The 12,810-nt window shown below is 38.9% G+C and overlaps 1 protein-coding gene across 5 annotated transcripts in view; it reads left to right on the forward strand.

Moving 5' to 3' along the window:
• Window positions 1-12,810, forward strand: part of SLC44A5 (solute carrier family 44 member 5) — a 351,239-nt gene that overhangs the window by 156,747 nt on the left and 181,682 nt on the right. For 4 of the 5 annotated variants that reach the window (XM_032425923.1, XM_032425932.1, XM_032425957.1 and 1 more), the window contains exon 2: window positions 2,883-2,918. The exons of the other annotated variant lie outside the window; for it this stretch is intronic. In XM_032425923.1, coding sequence (XP_032281814.1) covers window positions 2,883-2,918 — 36 coding nt within the window. The remainder of the gene's footprint in view (window positions 1-2,882; window positions 2,919-12,810) is intronic. 5 annotated transcript variants of the gene reach the window in all.

The following is a 12,810-nucleotide window of genomic DNA, read 5'->3' on the forward strand; positions in this document are numbered from 1 at the left end:
TTCTTCTTCTTCTTCTTCTTCTTCTTCTTCTTCTTCTTCTTCTTCTTTCTTCTTCTTCTTCCGTCTTCTTCTTCTTCTTCTCCTTCTCCTTTTAAAAATTTATTTATTTATTTGAGAGAGAGAGAGTCGGGGAGGGGTAAAGGAAGAGGGAGAGGGAGAATCCCCAGCAGACTCCCCGCTGAGCACGGAGCCCAATGCAGGGTGCTATCCTATGACCCTAAGATCATGACCTGAGACGAAATCAAGAGGTGGACCTTTATCCAACTGAGCCACCCAGGCACACCTAGTTCTTTTTAATAAGATTCCAGACTGACACAGCAAGAACATGACTCTCACCAATTTCTAACCTGGCTTCACTCACTGCTACTCCCTCCTCCATCCCTAACTCCAACCAATCTTTATCCCCTTACGTACCTTTCAAGCAAGAAAGACTAAAGGGAATAAAGGTGGTAAAAGGCACAGCAATCAGACTGTAGTCCAGTAGTTCCCATCTTCAACTATATATAGATGTTACAGCACTAGACATAAGTAGGCAGCATGCATATCCAGGAGCTCATCTCATTTGAGATTCCAGTCTTCCCAGCTATTACCAGGGTCAAAATAATTTGGCTTTGGTGTTTGTATACACCATATGGCAGTCTGCATGATATATGAATGTTCTCACAACTTTCTCACAGCTTTTGAAAAAAACATAAGGTTACATAGAAAGCTGGCTCAACCATCTTATGAATTGATCACACCAAAAGAGAAAAAGAGAGAGAGAGAACTTGGATCTTTTAACTCATTGCAAATTCTAGGAAGAAGGAGTCAAAATTATATTGTATGATAGCCAGTCTGGGTAATGGGAGACCAGCACCTAGGTCCTGCTTTGTTTGTTTGCTTTGTTTTTTTTTTTAACACTAAGACTATGCAAACTTGGTACTTTCAACACTCTAATTTTCCATATTCCTTATCTGTAAAATGAGAATAATTACACCTATGGTGTATAGTTGCTGAGGATTTAACTATGTCTGTAAAGCATCTATAGTACAGTGAGTAGCCAGTTCCCTTCTTCATCTGCTGGGGCTGAGATTACTGCTCTGCTTCCTGCCCTACCCAGCACCGATTCCAATGGGCCTGAGCCTACAGATGGAGTTCATTAGTATATAAAACTGGAGGAGTTGGGGAAGATCAGAGTAGGGAGCTTGAGGCAGAGGCTAAGCCCTTATCGTATGAGCTCGCATTTGATTAGAACTGTACACTCTTGGGCCGTTTACAAAAACCACTGTGATGTGATTTTTAAAATATAGCTACAGACCTCAAATTTGTTGTTTTTTATTATTTTTGGCATATGAAAGGCAAGTCTAGTTACTTAGGGCCCAGGAACAGGAATGAAGCAGTTGATAATTGGGTTTTAACATTTAATTTTCTCTCTCAAGTACCCAGCCTTGAACATACATGATTTTAAGTCTAATAAAACCAGTGAGAGATGGCCATTCTTACCACATTTGGGAGGCTTTATTTGGCTTTTCAAATGTTGACTCTGAAACCTATATGCTCCTGAGGCAAAAGCTGGGAAATGAGATAATGCTTATCATTCTAAGGAATCTGGTCCAGAATTTCTATTTTAAAGGGGATGTGGTAGGGGATGAGGGGAGTGTCCTAAAAACTTTATGAATAATCTTTATTTTTGTGATATATTTGCTAGTATCAGAGGCTGGAAATTGTACTGGTTATGAGTGGACATGGGAGCTACATAAATCTAAGTTTGAATTTCAGATCCATTGCTTACTAGCAGGGTGGTGACTCTAAGCAAAGATTAGACCCTAAGGTTCACATTGCCTCTGGGAACCTCAGCTTTTCATTTTTAGAGGAGAATTGATTATTATGACTACAGCAAGGGATGCTGTGAATATTAAAAGGAATATGTAAATGAAACATGGCACCTAGTGCACAGTAAGTGTTCAAAATTGGTTGCTATTTTAATTATCATTATCTTTCCCAAGTGAACACAGTTTACAAATGCTCACTTTCCCTAGAGTCTTTATCCCAATTCTGACTCTCCATGATTTACTATTGTTAGATTGATGAGAAGCATTGATGCTTAGACCAAGTGTTGTAATTTCTGCCCATTGGCTCTATAGTGAGAATTCTTTTTTAATGGCTTGACAAGCGTGATAAAGTACCAGAGAATGGAGTGTTCATAGTAAGTATTAATGTTTTTGTTTCAATATGTATGGGATTATTTGAGCAGTAAAACCTTAGTGTGCTATCATTGTTCATTATGGAACTTGCCATATCCACCCCCCCCAAAAAAAACCCATAAATTGTATCTTCCAAGTTGGATAGGCTACATTAATAATTATCATGTGCAAGCTACCGTTAAAGCAAAAGGTCACGTGTAATGTGGTTCAAGGGTGGTGGGAGAATTCGAATTACATCCTTTTTCTCTAGTCTGTACTGGTTATTCTGTGTGTAATTAAGAGTATTTAATGCATGTTAAGTTTTTCATGACTAATGCATCTTCTGAGGTCAAAGCAGAAACATAAAGTGAAAGTAAACAAAGCGTCTTATTTCTTGGTGCTGAATTTTCTGAGACTGTGCATATCACCTGGTACAGGGAGTGGATGAAAATGGAAGAGTTAACAGCTTTATTCCCCCACCCCAAACCTCTTACCTCCAGTAACTTCGTGCAACTTTTTTTGGACTTCCTAAGATTAAATGCTCATGATTGGTGACTTTGGGTATTAAGTATCTGTTCAGCTAGTCCGACTGACCTTATGTTATTCTGTGTGTTAAAGTCTAAGAACTATAATTTTTATGTCAGAGAGAGATGGGTATGAAGCTTCAGAATCACCAATCCCACAAATAAAGATTTATTTGCCCTTTGTGTTTTTTCCTAGAACTACCAGAAACTTTCTTAGACCACGAGACCTATGGTAAGTCATAGTCTGAGTGTTAAGTGGTAAGTTAGTCTAAGAATTCTTCATGACAGTCTGTCATTTAAGAAATACATGATGCTTTCAAAATCTAGGAACACCTAAATATTTGGTTGATAAAGACTAATTGCTGATGGCTTGTTTGGTCCTTCTTTCAAGTGGCTGATTTCTTCCTCCTGAAGGGATTTCCTCTTTCGAGTTATAAAAAAAATCCTTCAGGAAGAACATCATATAGCTGCTGATGCTTCATTAACCCAGGCCACCCCATACATCTTGCTTTCTTCCCATCCTTGAATCTCAGCTTATGACCTTGACGCATGTGTCTTATTTAAATCTCTCTTTCTAATAAGGATCTCTGTTGTCAGGCTTCTTGGCTGTTTCATGACACTATATCTTACCCAGTCCTCTTTTTGTGACACTTGGCTCACCCCTCAGCCAGCCTCTTAGAGTTGAGTCTTGCTACTCAAAGTATGGTCTGTGGACCAACAGCAGGGGCATCGCCTGGGAGCTCCTCTAGAAAGGCAGAATCTCAGGCCCCACCCCAGTCTTACAGAATCAGAATCGGCATTTTCACAAGATCCTCAAGTCATTCATGCAAATGAAAATTTGAGCAGCACTGGTTTCAAGAGTTGTTCTTCCTTGATGTGCTCTCATTGCTCCTGAGATATACAAATAAGTACTTTTCTGCTGTGACTTCCAACAGTACTTGGATCCCAAATCCTCAACTGAAAGGGTTATCACATATGCACTTTCCTATCTCTATTCTCAAAGCCTCTTTATTGATGCTTGTTAGGTTTCATTGTACCTAGGTAAATATTCTAAGGTTTGTTCTTACATGTATAATAGCACTTTATAGTCTTCAAAGTTTCTTCACACAGATTTTATTTCATCACATATGATCCTATAAGGTGGAAATGTAGGTAATGTAATCATTTGTAGAAGCTATTTTGTAAATTTCCATTTGTGATTTTCTAACCTTAGGGGTGGAAAATATATCAGCAGATACATTTTTTTCCTATTTTGGAAAAAATAGAAGTCAAGTCTTTTGGGCTATCAGAGTTATTTTAACTCAAAATGTATCATGATTCAAAATGATGTTTTACTGCTCAATATGATCAGTTATATTTTTATTCATAAACCTTGTCTTAATGAGGATAAAGTTATTAGGATTATAATAAAATCATCATCTTTCTGACAAGATTCTTGAGATAAATGAGCCAAAGAAGAATAAACACTCCACTTCTGATATAATAGACTAAGGAGAGAGGGACCACAGAGCACTGCTTCTGCTAGGATGAAAGGAGGAATAGGAGTTTTCAAAGAAAGGGAAAAACTCCAATGTAGAATATTGCCTTGAGACCCTTTGCAATTTCCATCCTCCCAGAGAAGATATATCTAGGGAGACTCACTGCTGAACCATGGTCCAGGAGGGACTGTTTGTTTTGCATCCCCTGATAGTGCAGCTATATTAGAGGAAACACCTCCAGATCATAAGAGTGTTACCCCCAGGAGTTGGGGGCACGTGAATTGTATGCCATTTTGTCTTTTCTCTTTGACCTATTCACTCAACATTTACACTTCTTTTTAAGAGTCTTCTGTTAAAGAAAGCTTAACTGTGTTTGATAATGTAGGTGAGCTTGGGAGAATTGGAGTACTGTTGAGGTTAGCCCATAGAAAACATTCTTCAGCAGCCTCCTGTTCCAAAGAAGCTGAGACCCAGAGAAGCTGGTGACTTTACCCCATGGGCTCCGCCTCCTCTGCTCTCACAAGGAAGGGGAATCCTTGTCCTCTCTGAGGCTAGTAGCTCCTCAAGGACCTTGCTATGAAATTGTCCCCTGTCCCTCTTCCACCATTCCCACCTACATACAAACATGCCTAAATATCAGCCCTGTGAAAAAAACTGGTGAAGCCTCCATTGACCCTTTTATCATCTTCCACATACCATTCTATTTCTTTGCTTTTTCTCATAGAAACTCCTTACTAGAGTTGTCTTTAGGCACTGACTCCACTTTCTTCTCTCCTATTCTCTCATTACCCCACACCAACTGGAATTGTATCTGCACTACTTCTGGGAAACACCTTTTTACCCACATTTCTGAGAACATCTCTCTTGCTCCTCCAGTGGAGAATTATTCTCTTTCTCACCTTATCCTCCTTCAGCACATGTAGCCACTCTCTTTTTTGCAACATTTTCTTCTGCTTCCATGATACCACACTCTTCTGGTTTTCCTCCTTTCTCTCTCATATCTCCTGTTCCTCTGCCCAATCTCTAACATTTAGAGTCTGAATGTTGGAGAACCCCCAGGGTGCATTTTCTCTTTTTGTATTCTTCTAGGTGATTTCATCTTCTCCCATAGTTTTAAAGACCATAAACATGCTATTTACTTCTAAATTTATTTTTTTAAATTTTATTTTATTATGTTATGTTAGTCACCATACAATACATCATTAGTTTTTGATGTAGTGATCCACGCTTCATTGTTTTCATATAACACCCAGTGCTCCATGAAGTACGTGCCCTCCTTAATACCCATCACTGGGTTAAACCATCCCCCACCCTTCTAAAACCCTCAGTTTGTTTCTCAGAGTCCATAGTTTCTCATGGTTCGTCTCTCCCTCTGATTACCCCCCCTTCATTTTTCCCTTCCTTCTCCTAATGTCCTCCATGCTATTCCTTATGTTCCACAAATAAGTGAAACCAGATGATAATTGACTTTCTCTGCTTGACTTATTTCACTTAGCATAATCTCCTCCAGTCCCATCCATGTTGATGTAAAAGTTGGGTATTCATCTTTTCTGATGGCTGAGTAATATTCCATTGTATATATGGACCACATCTTCTTTATCCATTCATCTGTTGAAGGGCATCTTGGCTCTTTCCACAGTTTGGCTATTGCGGACATTGCTGCTATGAACATTGGGGTGTATATGGCCCTTCTTTTCACTACATCTGTGTCCTTGGGGTAAATACCTAGTAGTGTAATTGCTAGGTCATAGGGTAGCTCTATTTTTAATTTTTTGAGACACATCCACATTGTTTTCCAAAGTAGCTGTACCAACTTGCATTCCCACCAACAGTGTAAGAGGGTTCCCCTTTCTCCACAACCTCTCCAACATTTGTTATTTCTTGCCCTGTCAATTTTTCCATTCTAACTGGTGTAAGGTGGTATCTCAATGTCGTTTTAATTTGAATTTCCCTGATGGCTAATGATGATGAACCTTTTTTCACATGTCTGTTAGCCATTTGAATGTCTTCTTAAGAGAAGTGTCTGTTCATGTCTTCTGCCCATTTTTTGACTTGATTATTTGTTTTTGGGGTGTTGAGTTTGACAAGTTCTTTATAGATCTTGGATACCAGCCCTTTATCTGTAGTGTCATTTGCAAATATCTTCTCCCATTCTGTGGGTTGCCTCTTTGTTTTGTTGACTGTTTCCTTTGCTGTGCAGAAGCTTTTTATCTTGATGAAGTCCCAAAAGTTCATTTTTGCTTTTGTTTCACTAGCTTTTGGAGATGTATCTTGAAAGAAGTTGCTGTGGCCGATGTCAAAGAGGTTATTGCCTATGTTCTCCTCTAGGATTTTGATGGATTCCTGTCTCACATTGAGGTCTTTCATCCATTTTGAATTTATCTTTGTGTGTGGTATTAGAGAATGGTCGAGGTTCATCCTTCTGCATGTGGCTGTCCAATTTTCCCAGCACCATTTATTGAAGAGACTGTCTTTTTTCCATTGCATATTTTTTCCTGCTTTGTCGAAGATTATTTGACCAAAGAGTTGAGGGTCCATATCTGGGCTCTCTATTCTGTTCCATTGGTCTGTATGTCTGTTTTTGTGCCAGTACCATGCTGTCTTGGTGATCACGGCTTTGTAATATAGCTTGAAATCAGGCAACATGATGCCCCCAGCTTTGTTTTTCTTTTTCAACATCTCCTTGGCGATTCGGGGTCTTTTCTGACTCCATACAAATTTTAGGATTGTTTGTTCCAGCACTTTGAAAAATGTCATTGGAATTTTGATTGGGATGGCATTGAAGGTATAGATTGCTCTGGGTAGCATAGACATTTTAACAGTGTTTATTCTTCTGATCCATGAGGATGGAATGTTTTTCCATCTTTTTGTGTCTTCTTCAATTTCTTTCATGAGTGTTCTGTAGTTCCTAGAGTATAGATCCTTTACCTCTTTGGTAGGTTTATTCCAAGGTATCTTATGGTTTTTGATGCTATTGTAAATGGAATCGTTTCTCTAATTTCTCTTTCTACAGTTGCATTGTTAGTGTATAAGAAAGCAACTGATTTCTGTGCATTGATTTTGTATCCTGCCACATTACTGAATTGCTGTATGAGTTCTAGTAATTTGGGGGTGGAGTCTTTTGGGTTTTCCACATAAAGTATCATAGTCATCTACGAAGAGAGAGAGAGTTTGACTTATTCTTTGCCAATTTAAATACCTTTTATTTCTTTTTGTTGTCTGATTGCTGTTGCTAGGAATTCTAGTACTATGTTGAACAATAGTGGCGAGAGTGGGCATCCTTGTCGTGTTCCTGATCTTAAGGGAAAGGCTCTCAGCTTTTCCCCATTGAGGATGATATTCACTGTGTGTTTTTCATAGATGAATTTTATGAATTTGAGGAATGTTCCCTCTATCCCTATACTCTGAAGAGTTTTAATCAGGAAAGGATGCTGTATTTTGTCAAATGCTTTTTCTGCATCAATTGAGAGGACCATATGGTTCTTCTCCCTCCTCTTATTAATGTGTTCTATCACATTGATTGATTTGCGAATGTTGAACCACCCTTGCATCCCAGGGATCAATCCAACTTGGTTGTGGTGGGTGATCCTTTTAACGTACTGTTGGATCCTGTTAGCTAGGATTTTGTTGAGGATTTTGGAATCCATATTCATCAGGGATATCGGTCTGAAATTCTCCTTTTTGATGGGGTCTTTGCCTGGTTTGGGGATCAAGGCAATGCTGGCCTCATAGAATGAGTCTGGAAGCTTTCCTTCTGTTTCTATTTTTTGAAACAGCTTCAGGAGAATAGGTATTATTTCTTCTTTGAATGTTTGGTAGAATTCCCCAGGGAATCCATCAGGCCCTGGACTCTTGTTTCTTGGGAGGTTTTTGATCACTGCTTCAATCTCATTACTGGTTATTGGCCTATTCAGGTTGTCAATTTCTTCTTGTTTCAGTCTTGGGAGTTTATAGGTTTCCAGGAAGGCATCCATTTCTTCCAGGTTGCTTAATTTATTGGCATATGGTTGTTGATAATAATTTCTAATAATTGTTTCTATTTCCTTGGTGTTAGTCGTGATCTCTCCCTTTTCATTCATAATTTATTAATTTGGGTCCTTTCTCTTTTCTTTTGGATAAGTCTGGCCAGTGGTTTATCAATCTTCTTAATTCTTTCAAAGAACCAGCTTCTAGTTTCATTGATCTGATCTATTGTGTTTCTGGTTTCTAATTCATTGATCTCTGCTCTAATCTTAATTATTTCTCTTCTAATGTGTGGCTTAGGCATTGTTTGTTGCTTTTTCTCTAGTTCTTTAAGGTGTAGAGTTAGTTGCTGAATTTGGGATTTTTCTATTTTTTGAGTGAGAATTGGACGGCTATGTATTTCCCCCTTAGACTGCCTTTGCAGTATCCCATAGGTTTTGGACCAATGTGTTTTTGTTCTCATTGGTATCCATGAATTGTTTAAGTTCTTCTTTGATTTCCTGGTTGACCCAAACATTCTTGAGCAGAGTGGTCTTTAGCTTCCAAGTGTTTGAATTTCTGCCAAATTTTTTCTTGTGATTGAGTACCAGTTTTAAAGCATTATGGTCTGAGAATATGCAGGGAATAATCTCAATCTTTTGGTATCGGTTGAGACCTGATTTGTGACCCAGTTTGTGGTCTATTCTGGAGAAAGTTCCATGTGTGCTTGAGAAGAATGAGTATTCTGTTGTTTTAGAGTGGAATGTTCTGTATATATCTATGAGGTCCATCTGGTCCAGTGTGTCATTCAAAACTGTTGTTTCTTTGTTGATTTTCTGCTTAGATGATCTATCTATTGCTGAGAGTGGAGTGTTGAGGTCTCCTACAATTAACGTATTGTTATCAATAGGACTCTTTATTTTGGTTAACAGTTGGCTTATGTAGATGGCTGCTCCCATGTTGGGGGCGTAGATATTTACAATTGTTAGATCTTCTTGTTGGATAGACCCTTTAAGAATGATATAGTGTCCGTCTGTGTCTCTAACTACAGTCTTTAGTTTAAAATCTGTCTGATATAAGAATTGCTACCCCAGCTTTCTTCTGAGGTCCGTTGGCATGGAAGATGGACCTCCATCCCATCACTTTCAGTCTGGATGTATCTTTAGGTTCAAAATGTGTCTCTTGTAGATAGCATATGATTGGGTCCTGTCTTTTTATCCAATCTGCAACCCTGTGCCATTTTATGGGAGCATTTAGGCCATTCACATTGAGAGTGATTATTGAAAGATATGAATTTATTGTCATCATGTTGTCTGTGAAGACCTTGTTTTTATAGATTGTCTCTGTAAATTTCTGTTCTATATAACTCTTGGGGTCTTTCTCCTTTTATAGAACCCCCCTTAATATTTCTTGCAGGGCCGGCTTAGTGTTCACATATTCTTTCTGCCGGTCTTGGAAGCTCTGCATCTCTCTATCCATTCTAAATGACAGCCTTCTTGGACAAAGTATTGTTGGCTGCATGTTCTTCTCGTTTAGTACCCTGAATATGTCTTGTCAGCCTTTTCTGGCTTGCCAGGTCTCTGTGGATAGGTCTGACGTTATTCTGATGTTCCTCCCTCTGTACCTAAGGAATCTCTTCCCCCTAACTGCCCTTAAGATGGTTTCTTCATTCTAAGATTTGCAAGTTTTACTATTACATGCAAGGGTGTTGGCCTGTTTTCCTTGATCTTGGGAGGGGTCCTCTCTGCCTCTAGGACATCAATGTTTGTTTCATTCCCCAGATTTGGGAAGTTCTCAGCTACGATTTGCTCAAATATATCTTCTAGTCCTCTCTCTTTCTCCACCCCCTTCGGGATCCCAATAATTCTGACATTGGAACGCTTCATGGTGTCACTTATTTCTCTGATTCTATTTTCATGGATTCCGAGTTGTTTTTCCCTGGCCTCCTCTTTTCCCTTTTTACCTATTAAATTGTCTTCCAGGTCACTGATTTGTTCTTATGCCTCACTTACCCTAGCTGTTAGCTTATCTAGATTAGATTGGATCTCATTGATAGCATTTTTAAATTCTGCCAATTCAGTTTTCATTTCTGCCCTTAGAGACTCTTATGTTGTCATTAATTGATTTCTCCATTCTAGCTATTGTCTTCAGAATTGCTAGCCTGAATTCCATCTCTGACATCTTGGTTATATCTGAATCCATTTGTAAATCTGTGGCATAAGTCATAATCTCTGAGTCTTTCAAATATGGGGGTTCCTCCTCCTAGTCATTCTGTTGATGGGTGGTTGAGGGAATGTATAGAGTCCAAATTTTTTACCACAACCCAAGCAAGATGCACCTGTTTTCTAGGGACCTTAGGGTTGCTGGCCTCTTGTTGTCCCAGCCTGTCTTCTGGGGGAGGTGCCTGCCGCACTGTTACTCAGGCAACCCTGTTGCCCTGCCCCCTGTGGCAGGGGATGGGCTCAGTGAAAACCAGTTTTTTGGGGCTTTTGTTCTCTGGTGCTTTTCCTGGCAGCTTTCCGCTTCTCTTCTGAGAGTCAGAGCAGACGAGACCGTTTCCAACCCTCTGCCTCAGAGCAGAGAGATCGCAGTCTGTTCTTCAGTGAGCTCTCCAGGCCACACTATCTCCGTTTGTGTCTGTGTTCCTATAAAATGCAGCGTCCTGGGTTGTGCACCCCTCAGCAGCGCTCCCTGTCCCTGCCTCCAGGTCAGGGCATGTCTCTGCCCTTTGTGCTTCTATAACTGCCAGCCGCCCTCGTTCACACGCGCAGCCCCACCACTCCAGGTTTCAGTCCGGGGGCCTGCCCTAAATTCCTTTCCCCACTGCTACTGGTCTGCAAGTCTGTGCCTGGTCCCCAGTGTTGGACGCTATCACTCACCGGCGGTGTAGGATCCCGACAGCTCAGCTCCCTCCCGCTGCCGTTTATCTTCCAATATCTGCCCTCAGAATCATGGCTCCCCGCTTTGCACCTCAAAACCAAATGCCTGTGACATTCTGTTTGTAGAGATCCGGATCTATCTTCTTACATCTCAGGCTGATTTTGTGGGTGTTCAGAGTGGTTTGGTAGATATCCAGCTAAATTCTGGGGACCGGTTGGAATAGGGTCCCCTACTCCTCTGCCATCTTTTCCCCCTCATACTCTTAAATGTATATGGCTGGCCCCAATTTCTCTGTCTTGCTCTAGGCTCATTAATTCAGCTTCACGTCCCACCAAATCTGCTGTCTACCTATCTTCCATCCCTAGTCTTCTAGTCTTACCATCTCCACTGCATCACTTCATTCAAACAACCATTTTTTGCCATTTAGATACTTACAATAGTGTCCTCACTGGTTTTTATGCTTTAGCTATTGCACTAAACACAGATATGCTTTCTTTAACATTAGTCCATTCTCCACAGAACAATCTGTTTATAACTACACTTCTGTTTTCAAAATCAAGTAGTGAACTGACCAAATAACCAACTGCTTTTTAAATTTTTGAAGCACAAATACTAATGAGTTAATATTACTTTTTTCCTCTAATCACACTTTATTTAATATACCAATTTAGTCAGTTTTAAAATTCTTAGTACATAAATATAGGAATCATAAGAGCAAATATTATATTAGCCCAGTGGACAGTGCACTATTTTGGATATTGGTTATTTTGACCTTGCCTTTTTGACCCCTCTAATTTGCTTCTGACATTTTGACCCAATTTAAACCTGAGGATATTTTGGCTGTTTCTGTACACCAACATTTAAATCAGATTTATGCCAACATTAATAAATTTGGGTCAGTAAACTATTCTTTTATTTGGTGGGGGAGAGTAAATTCTATTAGTTAATTGATTTTCTAATTTTTTGTATAACATCATTAAACTATTTATGGTTTTATCCCTTTTTATTCTACTAAGCTTATTTTAATTAGACTACCATATTTTCTGTGTCAATTTTAAAATAAAGTTTTGATTCATTGATTATGTTTTTATCTACATTAAGTTTCATCAACTTCATTAAATATTTTTGTGGTCCCAATTCAGTTTTTCCCCATCAAATTTGATATGATTCTTCTATCAATTTTTGGTCAATAAATTTTTACCTTAAGTTTTATTTAGTTCCAATTTTGTTTTTTGTTAGTTATTTCTCTAAAAGTTTAATTTCTTCTAAGGTCAATTTTTGCAGTTTTTACTGTTAATAATATGTGATTATTCAAGCTATTTTTTATTAGAAAAGAAAAAAATGCTTCACTATATATATTCTTAGCATTGCTAGTTTTATTTTGTCATTATAATTTCTACTTAATCTAATTTTACTTGGGTCAGGTTGTATTTTGTGTTAAGTGTCCTTAGGGTCAAAATGCCAGGGTTAAAATACTCTGCTATAATCTTAAATGCTCCTTATTTTTTCTCTTGGACTTTCAGTGTTAGCTAGAGCTGTAACAATTGAAAATTGCTGCTAAAACAGGATTAACTCCAAATAGAAATTCCAGAGAGCCTAGAGGGATCTTGAGGGGAGCAAATGTAAATTTAAAGGAAGAGGACATATTTCTTTTTCAGGCAAAACATATTATGTAAAGTTGACTTCTCATCCCCTGGGAAAGAGCTCTTCTTCCTTACCTTGAAGCTTTTATTTCCCCTTGGCAATCCAAGCTGGCTTTCTCTTTCTGGATAGCACTGGCTGCCTCTCGGCACAAAATACTGCAATCAATTATTCTACATCTGT

Source organism: Phoca vitulina, unplaced genomic scaffold, assembly GCF_004348235.1.
Source record: "Phoca vitulina isolate PV1807 unplaced genomic scaffold, GSC_HSeal_1.0 scaffold2, whole genome shotgun sequence".
Classification (NCBI taxonomy): Eukaryota; Metazoa; Chordata; class Mammalia; order Carnivora; family Phocidae; genus Phoca; species Phoca vitulina.